The sequence below is a fragment of the Rhinoraja longicauda genome, chromosome 1, assembly GCF_053455715.1.
Source record: "Rhinoraja longicauda isolate Sanriku21f chromosome 1, sRhiLon1.1, whole genome shotgun sequence".
Lineage (NCBI taxonomy): Eukaryota > Metazoa > Chordata > Chondrichthyes > Rajiformes > Arhynchobatidae > Rhinoraja > Rhinoraja longicauda.
The window spans coordinates 116,747,035-116,771,356 of record NC_135953.1 but is presented as its reverse complement, the minus strand read 5'-3'; the positions used below and the strand labels follow the sequence as shown (position 1 = coordinate 116,771,356).

At 42.7% G+C, this 24,322-nt stretch overlaps 1 protein-coding gene across 3 annotated transcripts in view; it reads right to left on the bottom strand.

Moving 5' to 3' along the window:
- Positions 1-9,849, bottom strand: part of usp38 (ubiquitin specific peptidase 38) — a 34,806-nt gene extending 24,957 nt beyond the window's left edge. For 2 of the 3 annotated variants that reach the window (XM_078405016.1, XM_078405025.1), the window contains exons 1-2: positions 9,725-9,849; positions 2,987-3,712 (exon numbers count right to left, since the gene is read on the bottom strand). In XM_078405016.1, coding sequence (XP_078261142.1) covers positions 2,987-3,671 — 685 coding nt within the window. In that variant the 5' untranslated portion in view covers positions 3,672-3,712; positions 9,725-9,849. Of the gene's footprint in view, positions 1-2,986; positions 3,713-9,724 lie in introns of those variants that run through there. The other variant, XM_078405034.1, reaches the window with a different exon arrangement.
- Positions 9,850-24,322: the final 14,473 nt, after the last annotated feature.

Genomic DNA, 24,322 nt, shown 5'->3' with positions numbered 1-24,322 from the left:
ATAACAGCAATAAATGCCAAAAAGCAGGAATAGTGCAAAGATTTTCCTCCAATCTGAAGTGGTGCAAAAAAAACTAAATTGCAATCCATTTGGTTATTCCCCAATGAGGGAATAAAGGAATAACCGGATATGGCAGAGGTAAGAGTAAACCTAAATGGCAGCACCTCCAGGAAGGGTGTGTGAAAGAGGTGACTGGTTTGGGAGTCTGATAGATATGGGAAGAAGAGTGGCCATTATGTTTTCAATCTCTTGTACTTTCTCAGAGATAGTAGAAGAGGGAAAAGAGAATGGTCTGGGCGGCAGGCATTCTTGACGATATCTCTAGCCTTCTTGATGCAGCACATTGTGAGGGTGGATTGGATGGAAAGTAATGACGAACCTGTGATGGACTGGGCTGTGTTCATCACTCTGCAAATTTGGTGGTCAAAAGCAAAGCAGTTGCTATACCAGGGCGCAATGCATCCTACAAAAATACTCTCTTTAACGTAGCTGTAGATGTTCAAGTGAATGCTCGTGGACATGCCAAATCGTCTCAAACACCCACCCCAAAAAATAAAAATGCCAATGAACTTTTAAGTCAAGAGTATTGCACTGTTATCATGTCATGGGACCAGAACAATTAAATTGTTACTTCCAGCAGCTTTATAGGCATACTAGATGCCTGTAAAGATGCATAACACAACAAACATATAATCAACTATCAGTTATACTAGGTAACCAGACCATAACAGCACAAGCTGAAGTACGTAATTCAAATTTATACAAAGTCCATAGTAGTTGTGCTGTGTAGAGCCTGATGGTTCATGGAAAGAGGTTGTTCCTGAACCTGGAGAAGTAAAGACGTTGATGAACTTTCTTTGTAATTACATCAATGTGCTAGGCCCAGGACATATCAGAGATGCATATGCCCAGGAACTTGAAGCTCTTTCCAATGCTGTCTCACTGATGAAGAAGGTTGATAGATCCTCATCTTTCCCTTAATGAAGCTAACAATAAGCTCATGGGCTGGCACCACCCAATCTGATTATTGATCTCCTTCGTACACTCAGACTCATCATTAAACATTCAACCAACAATGCAGTATCATCATCAAATTTTAAGACTGCAACCAGGTTAGGTTGCCAGTGAAATGGATGACAAGAAACCTCAAACAGTTGATCATCTCTACCGTAGCTCTGATGATGAGGACAGCCCTTCCTCCAACCCCTCCCAGCAGTCGTGGCGGCATGGTGGCGCAGCGGTAAAGATCCTGCCTTACAGCGTCAGAGACCCTGATTCAATCCTGACTACAGCTGCTGTCTTTACAGAGTTTGTACGTTCTACCTGTGACCACGTGGGTCTTCTCCGAGATCTTCGGTTTCGTCCCACACTCCAAAGACGTATATATTTGTACATTAATTAGCTTCTGTAAATTGTCCCGAGTGTGTGCGGGAGAGTGTTTGTGTACGGGGATCGCTGGACAGTGCAGACTCGGTGGCCTGAAGGACCTGTTTCCATGCTGTATGATTCTATGACTTGAGTCCTGGAACACAATACTCCACGTGCAGCCTCACCAATGTCTTTTGCAACCGCAACCTAACTTCTATACTCAAATGTCCTGATTGACGATGGCTCGGTCTTAAAAAACCTTGTTCACTACACTGTCTGCCTTCGACACCACTTTAAGGGAAATATTACGTACTTTGAGTTTACTCTGTCCTATAACACTCCACAGGGCCCTATTGTTCACTGTAAAACTACACTCTCCAGGGCTTTACAGTTTATTGTGAAATGGGTGTCTTAAGTGTACAAAGGACCAGGGGAAACTGAGCAAGCAACCAAGGAGCACCAGTGTTGAGGGTCAGGGTGGAAGAAATGTTATAACCTATTCTAACCTTTTTGTACAGTATAAAAGAATCAGATCTGAACTTCAGCAGATAGCAGTAGTGAATATCCCTGTTGATCCCAGGTTACTGGTTAGGATAGATCTTTATTGTCTTGGTCAGAATGCAAATGTCAACACATTTTTTGATGAAATTGATGATGACTGGATGAAGTGGTCATGAACATGTTCCAGTCCATTGACTCAAGGCAGTCCTGACACTTAGCCTCCTCTGACCACTGCTGTATTACTCTTGCAGTCGCTGCTTCGCATTTCAATATGCAAGTCTGTAAGCCAGCAGGTACAGCACTGGCTGATGGTCAGACTGGCTAAAATGAGGGCGAGAGATGGAACACTAAGTGTACTTGATGGTGGTGTAGAAGTGTCACAACAGTGTTAACACCCCATGTGGGGCAGGCGACAAGCTAATGGCATTTGGGGAATATGTTCCTGAAGTTAGCTTGATTGAAATCTTCAGGGCTTGCTGAATCGAGGGAGATGACAACCCAGTACGATTAGTCTAGTGCCTCCTTGGGGTTGGCTTAAGGAGCCAGAGTGGAGTGGGATGTAGACATCTGGCAAGATCGTACAAGTAAATTCCCTTGGTAGATTGCCAATATACAAGAAAACAAAATTCAATTCACAGCAACATGAATCCAATTCACAGCAACATGAATCCAATTCACAACAGCAACCATTAAGTATTCAATAATTGATACAGCTGATTTTCAGTATACACAAAAAATCAAAAGTGGGTCTCAATAATTTGTCAATTTATCATTCAGTATCTGAAAGTGCCACCCCCCTCAATCATAAACATTGTTGTCAATTTAAATTTGAACAATGTTGATTTATCTGAGCCCAGTATAGCTTTGTGCAATGGGACAAATGAAATCCTGCATCGCACCTCAGACATAAAACAGACACAGGAGTAATAGATAGAAGTTGGTTGTTTGTCTCCCAACTACTTGTCCCAAATCATAAAAGTTGGAGAAAAGATTTGTAAGAGGCATGAGAATGAGGCCTTTGGAGAATCACCGTTCAAAAACATTAAAAATTGAATGCCCAATTAAATTTGCAAAAGTAACTTTATATTAAAAAACAATCATCAAATGAGTTCATTACCTGTAGCAGAGATTATTACGAACACCTCTTGCAGAGAAGGTAGAAGTGCACCAGGCTCAGCTTTCCAAATGCTTTGCAGCAAATTGCTTACTTTGTTCACCTGAGAAATAAATCCCCGAATCTCTTCCTCCTGTGTGGCATGGCACTGGAACTGACTGATTGTCCTGACTAATTGCTGGCAAAACAGTACCGCTGACTTACCCCTTGGAATGCAGTGCACAAAGTCAGACAATAACTCACTCAACTTAGCACACAGCAAAGGCTCTGGTCTCTCACAAACTAGTCGCAAAATCTCAGTGTGCATGAAGCTAAAGATTTCAAGCACAGAAGGACAACTCATTATAAGTTTTAATCCCATGTGGATATAGTCAATGATGCCAATGTCTTTCTTATTTAATGATCCATAACCTTGTTGCAGAAGGTTTAGGATAAAGCCCTTGTTAAAGAATTCTTCAAATTCACAACGATGGTATCTGGCATAGGCATCAAGTACCTGATGACCCACTTGCTTCTGAAAGTTGTCCTCCCCAATTAAAATCAACCGAGTGGTTAGGTGAAACATTGCCTTGCATTGTTCCCGGTCAACTGAGTTTTCAGCTGCATCGACCACTTTCTTCACAATTCCCTTCTTCACAGGTAGGGAGTGCGAAGAAGTGATGAGTGCTTCCAATATCTTATCCATCATGGATTACTATATCCAAGTGTTACAATGGAGGTAATCAGAACCTAGGAGAGGGAACCAAAATAAAAGGTCTCAATTTAAAAAAAAAAAAAGTACATAAGAATTGCATAAAATAATGCCACAACCAACGTACTGCAAGTGTTAAAATGGCTTCCTGAAAAGTCAGAAAATCTTGTGAAATAGGCAATTACATTCAATCAGCAAAAGAGAAAATACATTTTCTACTGCTACATGAAATGTATATAGCAATACGAGTTCCTGTAATGAATCACAGATCAGGACAGGTTCAAGGACCCCACAGAAAATGTCATGTTACATCATCAACTGAAAACACTGCAAAAATGTTTCAAAATTTGTGCTCCTTTGTCCTTTCCACCATTTGGAAGCAATAAAATTGGTCATCAATTTGTTATCACCTATTTTGTTCTTATGCCTAGCAAAGTGAATCTAATAAATCAAGCTAGTTTTTGTGGGCAGAATTATCAATGTAATCAAGGGGATTACATTTGTGATGCTGCTTTTTAAAAATCTTAACTACCACATTGTTTGTCAGCCAGTAATCCAGCATTCACTTAGCACTATCCCGTAGAGCGCTAATTCCTCAGCATGCTTTTGGTCGTGGAGTCCAAATACTCACAGGAACATACCCTTCAGTTCTTCTGCAGCAATGAAATGGTGATCTCTTCACTGGGTGGTTGGCTCCACATGCAGTGAACTACCTTGGTGAGATGTGAATGGTTGTTTGCGAGGGTTGATGTTGGGTGGCTGGGACAAGCAGTACAGTGATGGGCTCAGGAATGCACTCTGACCAGCATAGATAGTGCAGGCCATTACTGGGGGTGACAGCGGCTAAACTATGTGTTCTCTGCCCAAACCCAACAAAACACAAAGTGCTGGAAGAACTCATCGGGTCAGGCAGGATCTATGGACAGAAACCATTTGGGTTGGACCTTTCTTCAGACTGAGAGAGCAGGCAGGAGAAACCTGGAAATGAGAGGTGGAGGTGGGACAAAGCCTGGTAAGTGATAGGTAGATACAGGTGAGAACAGTATGATCGGCAGGGTGGGTACAGTAAGTGACAAAGGTTAGTGGTGATAAGGACGCAAAAAGGTGTCAGATTAGGAGAGGAATTAATTGCTGCCTCGCCAACATTCTATCTCGTCCCTTTCTCTCTACGTTTTTGTTAATCTGTCGTTAAATGTTGTTTGAGTGTATCTTTGGTTTTGTATTATGTGGGGGATGGAGGGGAGAATGGGGGAAACTTTTTTTAATCTCTTTCCTCGACTGAGACACAACTTTTTCCTTATCATATCTCCGTCTGCTCTGCAGCCTAACATTGTGGAGCTGGCGGCCTCTTGCTGGGGATCAACCTTGGGAGCTCCAACCGCGGGAGCCTGCGGATTTAACATCTCTGAATTGGCGGTCCCTTTGCCAGGGATCGACCCCGGAAGCTCCAACCGCGGATGCCTGCGGACTTTAACATTGTGGAGCTCGCGGTCCCTGGTCAGGGTCTGGCTTCGGGAGCTCCAAGCTGCAGGAGCTTCAACTGCCCCAATCACGGGAGCTTTGATCGACGGCTGGGGGAGCTTCAATCGCCCCAATAGCGGATGATTCGATTCCTCCGACCGCAGGAGAAAGAGGAAGAAAGAAGATAAGACTTTATTGACTTCCATTACAGTGAGGAATGTGGAGGAGTTGCAGTGATGGATGTTTACGATAAATTTTTAAGTGGTTGCTTGTTTTGTTGCTTTTTTGGTATGACTATGGCAAATCAAATTCCTCGTATGATTTACATAGTTGTTTTGTTTTCATACTTGGCTGATAAAATCAATTACAATACCAAGCCGGAGGGAGGGATATGGGTGGAAGGGGACAGTGGGGATGGGAAGGGGGGGGAATAAAAGGGAAATTAGGGACTTGGGGATTGGAGATCAGTGTGTGGAGGAAGGGAAAGGAGCAAGGTGACTGAAGGGATGAGAGAAATGTATGAGAGAATCATCTATCCATTATCTTCACAGTTGCCGCCTGACCTGCCGAATTCCTCCAACACTGTGTTTTGCTCAAGATTCCAGCATCTGCAATTCCTTCTGTCTCCATGCACAGATCCTGCAGTCTCTTTCATCACCAAGCCCTAGGATCTAGGCCTCCGTACCTCCCTTTGCAACTGGTTCATTGACTCCCTCATCGCCAGACATCAATCAGTGTGGATAGGCAACAACATCTCTCCCTCACTGACCATCAACACTGGTGCACCTCGGTGCTACATACCCAGCCCCCTGCTCTTCAGAACTTCATCCTACTTCAACAATGGCACACCATGTTTAACATCTCCAAGCATCACAAACCTTTGAGATCTTTACAAATTTTAATTTTCTGGCCTTTTCCCAATCTTTGATTTAAGCTTTTGCAATAAATCAACTTGTAGCTGAACATCCAGTTGTCCTTCTATCGCTGCTCCATCGAGAGTGTGCTGGCATACTGTATAACCACATGGTATGCCAGCTGCTCAGAAAAGGACAGGAAGGCCCTTCAGAGGGTCATCACGACGGCCCAGAAGATCATCGGCTGCTCACTGCCCTCCCTGGAGCACCTGTTCAGCCTACGCTGCCTCAGTAGAGCAGGCAAAATAATAAAAGATCCATCCCACCCCGGCCACCGTCTGTTTGTTCATCTGCCCTCTGGCCGACGTTTCAGGTCGATCAAATCCCGAACAAACAGACTTAAGAACAGTTTTTACCCCAGGGCCATACGAGAACTGAACACTACCTTTGCACTAGGCAACACCGTTAAAAAATCTTGTACTTAATATAATTGTATTTAATTGTATTTATGTATTTATTTGTTTTTGCATTTATTGCATATATGTTTGTACGCACCGTCAGGATTGGCTATTTTTTAATTTCGTTGTACTCGTTGCAATGACAATAAATGAATATTATTATTATTATTATTATTATAGCCCATGGCTGCCATTTCTAATTCACCACCTCTCCCTCCAAAACCTACATTCCTGGCTCTCTTAAGTCTGATGATTCATTAAAAACAGCTGATCTGACTTTAATCTCACTCTGTATTCCCATTTACCTGTGGTAACCGTTCACTCCTCCCCATGCTTATCAAGAATCTAACTATTTTTGGAGTAAAAATATCCCAGAAAATTCCTTATGTGGTCCTGAATCAAGTTTAATTTGATGATGGGATTTTGAAGTTCCTTGTTATGTTCAACATCATTAAGGGTACCTCATGAATGCAAATTATCGTTCGCTTTGGGTAACTTTCACTGCAATGGTCAAGAATGTCAAGGTATTCTTGGAAATGTATGAACTTTTACAGGGAATATACAGGAGGATAATAATATGCAGAACATTCCCCTCGTGTTAGGCATTATAGACAATAGACATTAGGTGGAGGAGGCCATTCGGCCCTTCGAGCCATTCAATGTGATCATGGCTGATCATTCTCAATCAGTACCCCGTTCCTGCCTTCTCCCCATACCTCCTGACTCCGCTATCCTTAAGAGCTCTATCTAGCTCTCTCTTGAATGCATTCAGAGAATTGGCCTCCACTACCTTCTGAGGCAGAGAATTCCACAGATTCACAACTCTTGACTAAAAACGTTTTTCCTCATCTCAGTTCTAAATGGCCTTCCCCTTATTCTTAAACAGTGGCCCCTTGTTCTGGACTCCCCCAACATTGGGAACATGTTTCCTGCCTCTAACGTGTCCAACCCCTTAATAATCTTATACGTTTCGATAAGATCTCCTCTCATCCTTCTAAATTCCAGTGTCTAAATTCCTAGTCGCTCCAGTCTTTCAACATTTGACAGTCCCGCCATTCCGCACACTCACACAACCTGTCCAAGTCACCCTGCAACCTCATAGCATCTTCCTCAGTTCACACTACCACCCAGCTTTGTATCATCTGCAAATTTGCTAATGGAAACATACCAAGCTGAAAAGAATGGATACAAATTCTGAAATTATGAATTGTGAGATCACGTTGATTGATACCTGTAAGGAAGATACTAAGAAGTAACATGATATTGTTCTAATTGATTTTTAAAATTGTTGTTTGTACACATACTGTTAGATCCTTGTGTAGGAAGGAACTACGGGTGCTGGTTTAAACCGAAGATTAAAAAAAGTTGGAGCAACTCAGCAGGTCAGACAGGATTTTTGGAGAAAAGGAATGGGTGACATTTTGGGTCGAGACCCTTCTTCAGACTGAGTCGAATGAAAGGTGTTCAGCGAAATGATCGCCCAGTCTACGTTTGGTCTCACTGATGTACGAGTCCATATCTACTCATCTATTGTATACGTTGTTCAAGGTGTGGACTCTTATGACCCTGGATCTACCTGATCTCTCGGTTGTCAAAAACTTTAATTCCCCTTCCCACACTGTCCTAGGCCTCCTCCATTGTCAGAGTGAGGCAAAACACAAATTGGAGAAACAGCATTTCATATTTTGCTTGGGCAGCTTACAACCCAGTGGTATGAATATTGATTTCTCTAACTTCAAGTAACCCTTGCTTCCCCCCCTCTCTCCCCCACCCAAGTTGTACCAGCTTCAAAATCATCATGTTGAGTATCTTTCATTCATTTGTACTATATCTCTCTACATCACTGTCTTTATCTCTTGTTTTCCTTTCCCCTGACTCTCAGTCTAAAGAAGGGTCTCGACCCAAAACGTCACGTATTCCTTTTCTCCAGAGATGTTGGCTGACCTGCTGTTACTCCAGCCTTTAGTGTCTGTCTACTGTTAGATCCTTGCACTGTTGATTAATCTGAATTAGGCAGCTGCAGAAGAGAGAGAGAGAAAAGATGGGTGGTGTTGAGATACAATAATACCTAGTTTGGAAGACAGAGCCTTTTTGAAATTGTACATGGCTCCTACTTATGATCAATTTCATAGGTGTTACAAAGAAGGTACACCATCTTTAAGATAATCTTAGAGTTTAAGTATGATGTATGATTCTCCCACCAGCAGCGCCCCACAATCTCCCCCTCCCCCCAGTTAAATTACTTATCAACATTCCATCCATTGCATATGAAAGTTTGAGTAAAGTATTAATAGGCCTAGGGAACTGTAAACAGTCATCTTCAAGATATGTTAAAAACATACAATTTATGTTCCCCTTTATGATTACCTATGAATTCCCAGCTTATCAATGACCACATAATACAATGACAATGTACTTTTTTGTACTTATCAAAAAAGATCGTTTTCAAAATGAAAATACAAATTAAACTAATGTGATTGACTCCAAATAAATCACTTAAAATAGAACCGAATTTTGAACCAAAAGGACATAATTAGCTAAGATGGACACAAAAAGCTGGAGTGACTCAGCGGGACAGGCAGCATCTCCGAGCCCGAGTTACTCCAACTTTTTGTGCCTATCTTCGGTTTAAACCAGTATCTGTAGTTCCTTCTTACACATAATTGACCAAAGCTAAAATCATAGTTCATAAAAAGCAACACAATTGGTCATTTTTGTTTCAGTTGCGCTAAACTGACAATTTTTATCCAAATCACAAACGAATATTATTTGTGCGGATGTACATAAAAAAAGTTTCTGGTCACACACAATTGAAAAGTGTGCTGCTACAGGAAGTAGTTTCTTCAAATTGTAAAGTGTCTTTCCCCGAATTAAATAAGTTAGAATAACCAAATTAAAATAACCAATTATCCCATTCGAGCTAAATGGTTAGACCGAAATAAATCATAGATTGATTAAACCTAGTCTCAGCCAGCAACGCGGACTTTATATCTCAACCCCATGACACTGCAATTTTACAGCACTTGACACAGGAAATGTTAAAAAAAATACAAACATGAAAGAAAAATCGGAGGCAATTGCCAAACGGGAAGCTGTATGACAGAAATGTTCATTTAAAAAGACAAAAATCAACAGTGACAAAAATAAAATATTAAATAAGTGATGATGTTGCAAATCATGTGTGGATGATTTTAGGCCAGAACAATCGCGCCTCGATTCAGCGGCGCCAATGTGGGGAATGTCTCAAGCTTCCAACAAGAAATGTAGCAGAACTTACCGGCGGAAACCATGGCAATCGCGTTCCGTGTGCTCGGGACTGTCACAGTACGTTCCAAGCGGCTCGGTCCCGGCTCCAGTCGGTCCACAGCAGCCGCTCCGCCGCTCACACGAGTAAACCAAACCCCGGCAACCAAACGTCAGTGCGACTCCACCACACAAGACCCCACAGTGCTTCATCCACAGTGGGACCATGAACCGCCGCCGCCGGCGCATTTCTCGAGGGGGAATGGGGCGAGGGAGCGAGAGAGGAGGGAATATGTTCACAATTACATGTTATGTTTTCGCCACTGTCATTTCTCAGAGGGCTGTTGACATCGAATTATGCGCATTTCTTCTCAGCCAGGCAAATGCTAGGATACCTCAGAGAGTTGCACAAATAGTGAGAGTGTGATCTTATTGCCACAGGGTTAGCAAGTGGACTGTTTTCCATTCAGCATGTTAAAATAGCGGTATCACCCTGACACATTTCGTCTTTTACACCTGTGACGCTACAATCAAGCTCCCCGGTGTCATTTACTGGGAGTTGGTAGTTACAAGTGTCTGATTTTAATGCTTTGAAATGTTTCACAGTGAAATCAACACATCGCATCAGTTCGCAATCAATGGCATAATTGATCGTTATTTTGCATTGCTAATTGCAGTGACACTGCTAAGACCAGCGCACTCGTTTAATTTCCATTTAAAGCGTTCTTGAATTTTGTGATTCGAATTATTTAATGCCCAGCAAAACAAAAAACACGGGAACATATGCATGATGCTGGGTGGCGAACAACCTTGCAAATTTAAGCACCGATGGGAGAGCAGTTTGGTCCATTCATTCATCCTCTGCAAAACCTGTCGTTTTCGATTCTTGACATTTCAGTGCATTACGGAGACTCTACAGAGTACTTGGATCCACAGGACTGATCAGGAGACTTCACTGGTATGGATTATCCCTTGCATTAAAATATTCCTCCTACAATTGAGCAGGCTAGGACTCTATTCCTTGGAGTGCAGGATGATGAGGGATGATCTTATAGAGGTGTACAAAATCATGAGAGGAATAGATCAGGTTGACACACAGAATCTCTTGCCCAGAGTAGGGGAATTGAGAACCAAATGACACAAGTTTAGGGTGAAGGGGAAAAGATTTACCTGAGGGGTAACTTTTTCACACAAAGGATGGTGGGTGTATGGAACGAGCTGTCGGAGGAAGTAGTTGAGGCAGGTACTACCACCACATTTAAGAAACATTTAGACAGGTACATGGATAGAACCAGTTTATAGGAATATGAGTCAAACGCAGGCAGGTGGGACGTGTTGGCCGGTGTGGGCAAGTTGAGCCGAAGGCTGTAAGACTCTCTATGACTCGAACTAATCTTGACTTTATAACCGTCCATTACTATGTCATGATTTAACTTGAAATGATATTACCATAATTGTTCTATTTGTGTGGCAGCATTCTGTCCGACAGAGCAAGGGCTTGTGTGGCAGCTTCTGTGGCATGGTACAGTACTTTATTTGAACAGTGAAATTCATTTTTATATACAGTTCAGTACAAGTATCACTATACATAAGCATAGTGTATATGAAAGAACTGCAGATGCTGGTTTAAATCGAAGGTACACACAAAATGTTGGAGTAACTCAGCAGGACAAGCAGCATCTCTGGCCTGTCCCGCTGAGTTACTCCAGCATTTTGTGTCTACTATACATAAGCACTTAGATACATCTTAGTTAAGTATCTCAGATGCAGTACAAGTGTATAGCAGTAGTACACTGAGATGGTAGACAGAGTACCAGCATGTGCTTTGCAAGTCCCAATTGTTATAAGTGCAGGGTTCTTGCCCTGCCCTTGAAGGCCCGTTGTCCTGGCAGTGTTGCTGCGCTAAAAGTCCCTACTTCTATATTCCATTTTCCCCACAATGAACAAAAACATTTGCCAAGACAGTGCACGTTTAACAGTGCGAATTAACATAGATGCTAGTGGGCCACTACGACAATTTAAAATAATTTGTTTCATTGTACGGTGTAATGCACTTTATTAACGTGGCAACATATGTAAGTAAAGAATCAGAGCCTAGGGTTAACTTCAGAACCATCCACAAATTAAATGGAAACACCTGGAAGTTCAGGAGAAAAGAATATCAAAGTTCCCAAAACCAATTAATTTCCAACCTCTATGAAAACGGTAGTGTTCAGAGAAACATTGAATTTTCTCCAGGTAACTGGCTTAAAGGTCGACATTTGATTTGGAAAAACTTACTTAACATTAGCTTATTTTCAAAGGTGATCTGCTGCAAAATGTCTGGTCTTTGATCTATCTAATCCATTTCAGACTTTAAACGGAGACTCAGTTTCCCTAGCTCATTTGTTAAATGTCATTATTCCAGAGTTACACTGTGGTACATTTGGAGTTGCTAATGGGGACAATTATTGCAGATGACACAAAGCTGGGTGGCAGTGTGAACTGTGAAGAAGATGCTATGAGGTTGCAGGGTGACTTGGACAGGTTGTGTGAGCGGATGCATGGCAGATGCAGTTTAATGTGGATAAATGTGAGGTTATCCACTTTGGTGGTAAGAATAGGAAGGTAGATTATTATCTGAATGGTGTCAAGTTAGGAAAAGGGGACATACAACGAGATCTGGGAGTCCAAGTGCATCAGTCACTGAAAGGAAGCATGCAGGTACAACAGGCAGTGAAGAAAGCCCATGGAATGTTGGCCTTCATAACAAGGGGAGTTGAGTATAGGAGCAAAGAGGTCCTTCTGCAGTTGTACAGGGCCATAGTGAGACCACACCTGAAGTATTGTGTGCAGTTTTGGTCTCCAAACTTGAGGAAGGACATTCTTGCTATTGAAGGAGTGCAGCGTAGGTTCACGAGGTTAATTCCCGGAATGGCGGGACTGTCGTTCGTTGAAAGACTGGAGCGACTGGGCTAGTATATTCTGGAATTTAGAAGGATGAGAGGGGATCTTATTGAAACATATAAGATTATTAAGGGATTGGACACGCTAGAGGCAGGAAACATGTTCGCAATGTTGGGGGAGTCCAGAACCAGGGGCCATTGTTTAAGAATAAGGGGTAGGCCATTTAGAACGGAGATGAGGAAGAACTTTTTCAGTCAGAGAGTTGTGAATCTGTGGAATTCTCTGCCTCAGAAGGCAGTGGAGGCCAATTCTCTGGATGCTTTCAAGAGAGAGTCAGATAGAGCTCTTAAAGATAGTGGAGTCAGGGGGTATGGGGAGAAGGCAGGAACGGGGTACTGATTAAAAATGATCAGCCATGATCACATTGAATGGTGGTGCTGGCTCGAAGGGCCGAATGGCCTACACCTACACCTGTTGTCTATTGTCTATTGAACTGTCACAATTATCACCATTTTCCAAACGAATGTCAGCAAATTTTGGATTCATTGGTATGTGTGTATTGTATATTAATGCAGAGATTCTGACATTGCCAGCTATTTGCCAGCAGTTTCTAGACTGAGTGAGAGGGGAAGATGGAGATGTGTTTGCAAGAAGTTGAGGTGTGGATTTATTTTGTGATTAATTGTGCTATACAATTAAGGTTTACTCCCAACATGCCACAAATGAAATTACTTTATTTTGCAGAATTTCGTTTACCATACAACTTTTACTTCAAACGGGTATGGGTTCCAATTCCATGTGTATAGAAATATAAAGATGTAGTCAATGTATGGTAAAGGAATTATGCAGGTTCCTTTGGGTCCAATCCCTGCTTCATTGTGAAATATGTGAAACATCCTTTGTTCCAGAAATACAAAGAACCCTCCCTTACTTTTCTCAATGGATTTGTAACTCTTTTGATATTACTACCTTATCATTGCCTATCTTCCTACTTTGGATGGGTAAATTCTGTGCCATCGCTGACATCTCCAAATTGATACCATGCTATCTGATCAGATAATACTATAGATAAATACAATAAACTCAAGTACAATAGGTGGGGCAAAGGGAAAGATACAGAGTGCAGAATATAGTTCTCAGCTTTACTGAGCAAGATTCCAAGGAGAATGTTCAATGTCTGCGATGAGGTAGCGGAGGATTGGATTGTACACATGCTTCTGGATGGACTGATAACAGAGAGGAAGAAGCTATTCCTAAGTCTGGTGATGTGTGCTTTCAAGCTTTTGTATCTTCTACCTGATGGGAGTGGAGATAAGAAGGAATGACCTGGATGGGAAAGATCTTTGATTGAGGCACGTTTCCCTTTTCCCTAGCTCTCAGTCTGAAGAAGGGTTTCGATCTGAAATGTCACTTATTCCTTTTCTCCAGAGATGCTGACTGACCCGTTGAGTTACTCCAGCCTTTTGTGTCTTTCTTCGGTTTAAACCAACATCAGCTGTTCCTTCCTACACAAGATCTTTGATTATGTTGGCTGCTTTGCCACGGCAAGATGAAGACTAAATGGAATTAATGGTGGCGAGCCCCTCTGATGGACAGGCCTACATCCACAACTCTGCAATTTCTTGTGGTCTTGGGCAAAGCTGTTCCCAAACCAAGTTGTGATGCAACCTGACAGTATGCTTTCTTTGGTGCATCTGTAGAAGTTTGTAAGGATCATTGGAGACATGCCGAATCTCCTCAGTCTCCTGAAGAAGCAGACGCATTGGTTTGCATTCTTGGCTGTTGCTTCATAGAGTCAAAGAATCATACAGCCAGGAGACAGGCACTGTGCCCAACTTGCCCATGCTGATCAACATGGCCCATCTACATGAGTTCCACCTGCCTGCATTTGTCCCATGTCCCTTTAAACCTATCCTATCCATGTGCTTTTCCAAATGTTTTTTTAAAGCCCCCCACTACCTCATCTGGCAGCTCATTCCATATACCCACCACCCTTTCTGTAAAAACGTTGCCCCTCAGGTTCCTATTGAATTCCCTCACCTTAAACTGATGTCCTCTGGTTCTTCATTCCCCTACTCTGGATAAAAGGCTCCATGCATTTACCCTGTCTAATCCTCTCGTCATCTTATCCACCTCTACAAGATCACCCCTCATCCTCTTGCGCTCCAAGGAATAAAGTCCCAGCCTGCTAAACCTCTCCCTGTAGCTCCGGCCCTCGAGTCCTAGCAACATCCCTGTAAATCTTCTCTGCATCCTTCCAGACGAACAACATCTTTCCCATAACAGGGTGATCAAAACTGAACACAATACTCTAAATGTGGCCTCACCAATGTCTTGAACAATTCACCAATGTTGTGTACAACTGTAACTTGACCTCCCAACTCTCTGTACACAATATATGTAGGAACTGCAGATGCTTGTTTAAACCGATGATAGACACAAAATGCTGGAGTAATTGAGCAGGACAGGCAGCCTCTCTGGAGATAAGGAATGGGTGACTTTTCAGTTCGAGATGGTTCCTCAGACTGTACTCAATACTCTGACCGTAAAGAATTAGAGGGTATTCGTTTTTAAATTGTCAAAGATCGAATTACACCATAAAAATTGCTCGATCTTTATTGGAAAACAATAAAATGAGTTGCTGAAATTTGTGTCAAAAGACCAACTTTGTAAAATCTTATGCAGAAAATTGAGAATGGCAATTTGAAAAATCAAGTGGAACAAATAAACAATATAATATTTTAAAACATAAAAACTAAGAAAAGGTATGAAGTAAAATTAGATATGAACAATGGGTTAAATATTATTTATCATTCTTTAAATCAAATTAATACATGCAAAGTGATCTCAGATTCCAAAGGAACTGCAGCAGTGGGCATCACTGGAGGTGTAATAATACATGACAATTTGAATTGAATAGGACATTAAATATTATTAATGATAGCGCTTATTTCACAAATTCAATAGAACCAAGAGGCAGGCTTATGCTATTACACACTTTTGGGAATAAAGATTAAAGACAAGCTTCACCATGTAAATCTGCTGTTTTTGCTATCTAATCTAAGACTTTTACACTATTAGACAATTATTGTTCATGAATCTATTGTTTAGAGTTGTAGAGTTATACAAATATCTTTTAAAAGTCATAATTGTACCTGCTTTTACCATTTCCTCCGGCAACCCATTCCACATTTCCATTACCCTCTATGTGGAAAAAAAATGCGTGTTAGTTCCCCTCAAAATCTTTCCCTTCTCACCTTAAATCTGTGCATTCTAGCTTTAGACTCCTCTACTCTGGGTGAAAGATTATGACCTATCACCTTAAGATTTTATAATACCCCTATAAGGTCACACCGATGCTTCAAGGAATCCACTTCCTTCCTTCCCCACCAAGCCTGTTCAATATCTGTTTATAATTCAAGCTCTGCAGTCTCAGTAACACCCTTGTGAATCTTTTCTGCAAAATGTCCAGATTAAACATGTTTCCAAAAGCTAGATGATCAGAACTGTACCACAGTACTCCGTGAGGTCCCACTGATGTATTGTACAGTTGTGACAAACTGTTCATACATATACCATGCCATACAGTAGATATACAATGAACAGTCCGTGAAGAAGGGTCTCGACCCGAAACGTCATCCATTCCCTCTCTCCTAGATGCTGTCTGACCTGCTGAGTTACTCCAGCATTTTGTGATACGTCCGCATGGTCAAAAGTGATGGATGATTTCTCAAAGATTTTGAAGACGTGGCTTTAGTAGAATCTGTCAGTTCTTGGTGGAGATGCAGTTAATTAGTTTAATGGGAAAAAGACTGGGTATTTTGTAAATGATAGTATATGTAATACCTATTAAATGAGAGCCTTATGGTGATCCATCTTATTGACACTAATTCTGCAATACATTTTTTATCTATTTGGTTTGTTATAATAAGTTTGATCAGTTGTACTAAAAGCAAAAAACATGCTTAAGTGCTGTTATCATTTTCATTTTTGTAGTCTGGGCTTGTATTTGGACTCTCACCTTTCAAATGGAATTTAAGCTGTACAAACATTTTTAAAAAGGACTATTGAAATATCAAATCAACCTAGCAATGCAAATGCATTTTTTTGTCTACAACAATGCAGCAATTAAGATGACATAAGAATCTGCTATAGAAATAGCAATGGCAGAAAACACTGCTGTAAGTTATTTATATGCTACCAAATAGTAGTCACAATATTGGGCAAGGCATCAATCAGGAAATTAGTGAAGCATGTAACAGGGGTTACACAGTAATCATGAGGGATTGGCAGTAATAAGTTGGAATCATGTTCATGGAATGTGTGCAAATGATTTTCTAAATCAATATGTAGAAGAATCTTCTAAGGAGACGGCAATTTTAGATCTCTTTTTGTGCAATGAGAACAAGTTAATTGTTAGTCCCGTGGTAAAGAGACCTTTAGGCAAGATTAAGCACAATATGAGAGAATATTACATTGAATCTGAAACTAGTGTCATAAATATTAATGAGAGAAACCATGAAGGCATAAGGAAAGAGTTGGCTAAGGCTAATTTGAAAAATACATTGATAGAGACAGACAATGGATAGCATTTTAAATAATAATTTATAGATTGTGAAAATATGTATTCAAGGCACAAAAATTCAAAAGGAAATATGATTCATCCATCGCTGAGAAGAGAAATTAAAGATCACATTAAATCAAACAAAGTTTAGAAGGTGGATCACATCTTAAGTTTTAAGATAGTTCTGAGTAAGGATAAGTCTGGATCTTGGGAGAATATTGGGAGTCCAACAAGAGAGTGCCTTAGATGTTTCTTAACAGATATTGAGTGAATTAAATTGACTGGAGACCAATATCGATGATCATTAGATCTGTGGGAAGAAAGTGAGTAACATTATCCATTTGCCATTTTAAACTGCAGACATTTGCAAGAAGTACAGCTTTGGACACAGTAGTTGAGGACTGTGCTGCGCATGATCATTCTTTCTCCCATTAGCTTGCAAATAGTTCAACACTATCCTTCACTGGATGCAGTAAAGTTACAGAATGTTGTGCTGTTGTGTTGATTTTGACACTAGTTAAACTTTCTTTGCAGCCTTTTACATTTTTTTTAATATGTAGTAGCTTTGCTAGGTTGGTATTTCTTTCTAAATTATGCCTCCTCTTTGCTTGAGAACGGGGTCCCAGCCATGTACATTTTGCAGGCTGAGAAACGTGTTGGACTTTGAACTTGCATTGTAGGGTCAAGGATAGAGCATTCACGTCGCGGCCCTGTTTCCACCAATCTTTCCACCACCTCGCACAAGAAGCGCAAGACGCCATTGTATGCAGATGCCGAGAAGTGTGTTCGGCTCTGGCTGAACAATTTCTAATCTTGTGATGTGGACTCGATATAAATAACTTGCATTGTGCAGTAATGTACAATTTTATTGCTGCTGATGGATTATGGAGCTCCATAAATATTGAAAGGCTGATTCCTTCAGTGCTTCTTCCAAGTGATGCTGAACAGAGAATGCAGATAGTAAACAAATGCAAAAGATTTCCTTAGCTTTATTTGACTAGCCATCATTCCTTACAAGGGTCATGTTCATGCTCTCATCCAATCACCTGTCCCAATCCTACTTGTTGGGAAAGGCATACGTTGCCTGGTAAAGGGTGGAGCTGGAATGCTGGCTGTTAGAACTGATTTTGTATGAAACGGTATGTCAGTCTATGGCTTAACTAGTCTGTTTGAACCAAAGATAATAGAGCGGAGCAAGATAGACCACTTGACCCTAAAAACCGTAGTAGGTCATGGGTAAATTTCAGCGCCATTTTAGTAAGAAGACTATGTGTGCTAGACTGGACAATGTTCACAACTCTGTGATTTCTTTGTATATAAAATGTTTGCAATTATTTTTGTTCAACTTCTTGAATAAGTTGACAGTCGACATCTATAACTATTTCTTGAAGAGATACTGCTTCGTGATCTTTAAACTTTGGATGTTACTGATTGAATATTTGCACTCGAGATCCACTCGGTCTATGTCAGGCCAATTGATTTATCGCTGCCTGCATCTTCAATTGCAAGAACCAAATGCAAAGCTGCACCAATGTGTAAGCAAGTGTTACATCCTTGCAATCTTGGTTCTTTGATCATATTTAACGAACTGTTCTTTTTTGTTTGACCTGTCTTCTGCACCTTTCTTTGCTTTGTTAATTTTAATTTCTCCTCCACGAGCTGTATCTCTTTTTGTTTGTCTTACATTTTAAAAAGTCATGGAAGCAGAGATTAGGCATTTGGGTGATGTTTCAGGTTGGGACCCTTCTTCAGACAAGGCAGGGGGGGGGGGGGGGGGGGAGGTGAAGAGCTGGTATAAATCAGGACCTGATCTGCAACCCTGTATATCTCACACACAAAATGATGTAAATCTTGCCATGAATGACAGAAATAAAAAGTGTTATCCTTGTTTATGGAGTTCAATTTTGGATGATTTAAAATTGAGGGGGGTTGGTGCAATATACTCCTAACCCACAAATGTGTCATTATGAGATATTCACATTTGAAAAATCCATAAATCACAAAAAACCCAAGAAGATGCCTATGTTATTTGACCAACTTATCGGTTGCATTTAAATATGAACTTTTTACTGGTTGTAGGGTAGTGGGTAAGGATCGTGTTAATGCATGTAACTCATTTTTCACAAAAGTGAGGGCTAGCACTATATTACACCAACTCCCTCAATTATATGTTAAATTCAAAACTAAACTATGGTAGCAATGTACATTATTCATGTCTAAAGCTAGCACTTCTGTATCAGTGTAGATATGTATGCATTACATTTTATTATTCACAAAATGCAGGAGTAACTCAGCAGGTCAGGCAGCATCTCGGGAGAGAAGGAATGGGTGACCATTTTATTACACTGATATAGAATGAAAAAATATCTTGACATGTGCTCATAGTTATTTTATTCACAATATTAGGATTTATGTTTGGAAATATGTTTGATGTCACTGATTGCGAATGTGTATGGGTAGGCCCTAATGAAATGTATGTGGGAGAACAGTGATCATGATAGGGAGAACCATGTGTGGAGAAGTGTGTGCATGACTGATGATATATATAATATACTAGATCAAGTGGACCCGTTGGGCCATTCCCCATAGAGGAGGGACAGGGAAGGGGAGAGGGTGCCACTCACTTTGGCCCCGTGGTGCCAGCGCTGCAGCCAGAGCGAGCTTGGACCCAAACCCAAACCCATGACCAGCGTCAAAGAATGACCCAGTCCCTGACCGCTCCCAGTGGATTGGACGAATTCCCGCAGGTTCAAGCAATCCAAGTGGACTGCAACCCTCTACGTGACCCGGAATCACCGATTCAATGCCACTCCCTCTGAGAGAGCAATACTAAATCAGTGCCTCCAAGTCGCACAGCGGGCCATAATCCACTCAAACAGCCCAAACCCGTGGGAATTCGTCCAATCCACAAAAAACAGTCAGAAACCGATCCATTCCCTGACACCAATTGCAGGTTCCCCATTGACTCAATTCCCTGCGGCAGCCGGCAAACCGAGCCAGACTCTGCTGTCCTGGAGGGAATGTTTGGGTGGGTGGAAAGCCGCCAGGCCCCCCCAATTCATTTCCCCTCCCCAGAACCCAGACTAAGGCAGCGTCCCCGGCAAACCTGCACACGATGCTGGTGGAGCCCGGGGTCGAAGTGGGCATGGGGAGAAGGTAGGAACGGGGTACTGATTGAGAATGATCAGCCATGATCACATTGAATGGCGGTGCTGGCTCGAAGGGCCGAATGGCCTCCTCCTGCACCTATTGTGTAAGAGAGGGAGGCGCCGACCACCAGGGGGCCGTGCCGCCCCAATGGGACCATGGCGTGCAGCCGGCGCCACCAACACCGAGAGAGCTGCCCTTGATGTCTCCAACGCCACCACACACATGGAGCAGGTGCTGGCCGCACTCGCCCTCACTACCATCGCCACCCAATGCAAGGGTGCGATGTATTTCTTTCCCATACTCTGCAGAGATCCGCACTTTTACTTTAGAAACCACCTTCCGACCTTTACACAAGGAGTCACAATGCTCCACCGTCCGACTTGTGGTGATTTGGGAATGACGACCGGTCGCCTACTCGAGACATTAACTCTGTTTCTCTTTCTGACCCCCCCCGCGGCATTTCTGCCAAACTCCACACCGAGTCATCCCAACCCCGCACATCCTAACCCGGGATTTCAAGACCTCGCTGACCACCACCACACCTCGTTATGACCTCCTGGAGCCCCCAATGGAGGCTGCGCAGCAACCCGCCCCCCCGGCCCACGCGGCCGCCATTGGCGGAGTGGGGCGGTGACACGCCGGCTGCCCGTTGGTCCGCGCAGCCTCACCAACACATTCAAACTGTGGCGGTTGGGGAGCGGCGTGCGCAACACAGCGCCCCTCAGTGGGATGCCGATCTCAAGCATTTAGCGCGGGGCCTTCAACAGTGCAGGGCCCGCAGCAAATGCTACTTCTGCCACTTTGTTAACCCGGCCCTGCCACAAGCGTTGGTTGAGATTACTTTTGTTGTTTGATAATGGGGGTATTGGGGGTAGGGTACTGACATGGATAGAAAATTGGTTGACAGACAGAAAGCAAAGAGTGGGGATAAATGGGTCCCTTTCGGAATGGCAGGCAGTGACCAGTGGGGTACCGCAAGGTTCGGTGCTGGGACCCCAGCTATTTACGATATACATTAATGACTTAGACGAAGGGATTAAAAGTACCATTAGCAAATTTGTAGATGATACTAAGCTGGGGGGTAGTGTGAATTGTGAGGAAGATGCAATAAGGCTGCAGGGTGGCTTGGACAGGTTGTGTGAGTGGGCGGATACATGGCAGATGCAGTTTAATGTAGATAAGTGTGAGGTTATTCACTTTGGAAGTAAGAATAGAAAGGCAGATTATTATCTGAATGGTGTCAAGTTAGGAGGAGGGGGAGTTCAACGAGATCTGGGTGTCCTAGTGCATCAGTCAATGAAAGGAAGCATGCAGGTACAGCAGGCAGTGAAGAAAGCCAATGGAATGTTGGCCTTCATAACAAGAGGAGTTGAGTATAGGAGCAAAGAGGTCCTTCTACAGTTGTACCGGGCCCTGGTGAGACCGCACCTCAAGTCAAGTCAAGTCAAATTTATTTGTCACATACACATACACGATGTGCGGTGAAATGAAAGTGGCAATGCCTGCGGGTTGTGCACAAAAAGAATTACAGTTACAGCATATAAATAAAGTTAATAAGTTACTATTAGTGTCGACAAAAATTTAGTCTCTGGGGTTATAAAAGTTGACAGTCCTGATGGCCTGTGGGAAGAAGCTCCGTCTCATCCTCTCCGTTTTCACAGCATGACAGCGGAGGCGTTTGCCTGATCGTAGCATCTGGAACAGTCCGTTACTGGGGTGGCAGGGGTCCCTCATGATCTTACTTGCTCTGGATTTGCACCTCCTGATGTATAGGTCCTGCAGGGGGATGAGTGTAGTTCCCATGGTGCGTTCTGCCGAACGCACTACACTCTGCAGGGCCATCCTGTCCTGGGCAGAGCTGTTCCCAAACCAGACTGTAATGTTGCCGGACAGGATGCTCTCTACAGCCCCAGAGTAGAAGCAATGAAGGATCATCATAGACACTCTGAATTTCCTCAGTTGTCTAAGGTGGTAAAGGCGCTGCTTAGCCTTACCCACCAGTGCGGCAATGTGCGTTGCCCATGTCAGATCCTCTGCGATGCGGACTCCCAAGTATTTAAAACTGCTCACCCTATCCACAATAGACCCATTTATCTACAGTGGCGTGTACGTCCTTGGATGTTTAGCCCTTCTGAAGTCCACAATCAGCTCCTTTGTTTTAGTGACATTCAAGAGGAGGCTATTGTCCTGACACCAGAGTGCCAGATCAGCCACCTCCTCCCGGTAGGCCTTCTCATCGTTGTTGGAGATCCGGCCCACCACCACAGTGTCATCAGCAAACTTGATGATGGAGTTTGAGCTGAACCTGGCCCCACAGTCATGTGTGTGCAGGGAGTACAGTAGGGGGCTAAGGACGCAGCCCTGGGGGGATCCTATGTTCAGGGTGAGGGAGCTAGATGTGTGTTCCCCCATCCTGACCACTTGGGGCCTGGCAGTGAGAAAGTCCAGGACCCAGGCACACAGAGGGGTGCTAAGCCCCAGTTCCAGCAGCTTCTCAACTAGTCTGCTGGGGACTATTGTGTTGAATGCTGAACTAAAGTCAATGAACAGCATCCTCACATAGCCCCCCTGGCTGTCCAGATGAGAGAGAGCGGTGTGTAGAACCTGGGAGACCGCATCATCCGTGGACCTGTTCGGACGGTATGCGAACTGTAGTGGGTCCATGTTGTGAGGAAGGAGGGCGCAGATGTGCTTCTTGACTAGCCTCTCAAAGCATTTGAGTACTGTGTGCAGTTTTGGTCTCCAAATTTGAGGAAGGATATTCTTGCTATGGAGGGCGTGCAGCGTAGGTTCACTAGGTTAATTCCCGGAATGGCGGGACTGTCGTATGTTGAAAGGCTGGAGCGATTGGGCTTGTATACACTGGAATTTAGAAGGATGAGGGGGGATCTTATTGAAACATATAAGATAATTAGGGGATTGGACACATTAGAGGCAGGAAACATGTTCCCAATGTTGGGGGAGTCCAGAACAAGGGACCACAGTTTAAGAATAAGGGGTAGGCCATTTAGAACTGAGATGAGGAAGAACTTTTTCAGTCAGAGAGTGGTGAAGGTGTGGAATTCTCTGCCTCAGAAGGCAGTGGAGGCCAGTTCGTTGGATGCTTTCAAGAGAGAGCTGGATAGAGCTCTTAAGGATAGTGGAGTGAGGGGGTATGGGGAGAAGGCAGGAACAGGAACATTGAGAGTGATCAGCCATGATCGCATTGAATGGCGGTGCTGGCTCGAAGGGCTGAATGGCCTACTCCTGCACCTATTGTCTATTGTCTATAAATTACCAATAGCCCAGGGACAAGTGTCCCATTTATTATTTTAACAACTTTAATGTTGATATTTTGCTAGATTTGTCATCAGCATTATAGTTGACATCCTATTTACAGTATGATATACAATTGAAGTTTCACAGTATAGTTGACCTTCCCAAAACCCCAATCATTCTGTTCAAATATTCATGAAGCCAAAATATTAGCTCTCTCAGTCTCACAATTTCCCGAATTGCCAGCTTGCTTTAAAGTATCAAAAATAATCTTTAATACAAGTTATGAAACAAAAAACATAATTGATTTACAGTGAAAATAATGGACAGATTGGCACCTTGGTAACCCATGCTCTTACAGGAAAACAAGTTGATGGTAAAAGGTTTGAATTTTAATTCAACTGTTAACAGTAATAATGTTGGAGTCGATTATCAAATTTATCCCTCGTCTTTTACGCAAGAGGCAAGAAAGATGCCGTTGAGGAACTTGCAGTAACAGTCGCAATAGCACATTTCGTAATGAATTCCGGAAGTAAGATATTAAAATAAAATCGGTTCTGAAAAACCCATGCAGAAAGAAGAAGAACATCCTACACTGCCCTATTTCAGAGGAAGCTGGAGGCTGAGAGAGTCTGTGCCTGACAGGTCTGCTTTAGGTTGTGGTGTTAAACGAGAGCTCACGGTAAATGGTGGGCAGGAGTGCACATCGCAATCAGGGTGACCTGAAAGGATGGCCATGTTCGAGGGCGGGACTTGAGTGCTTGCTGGTTACCCGAA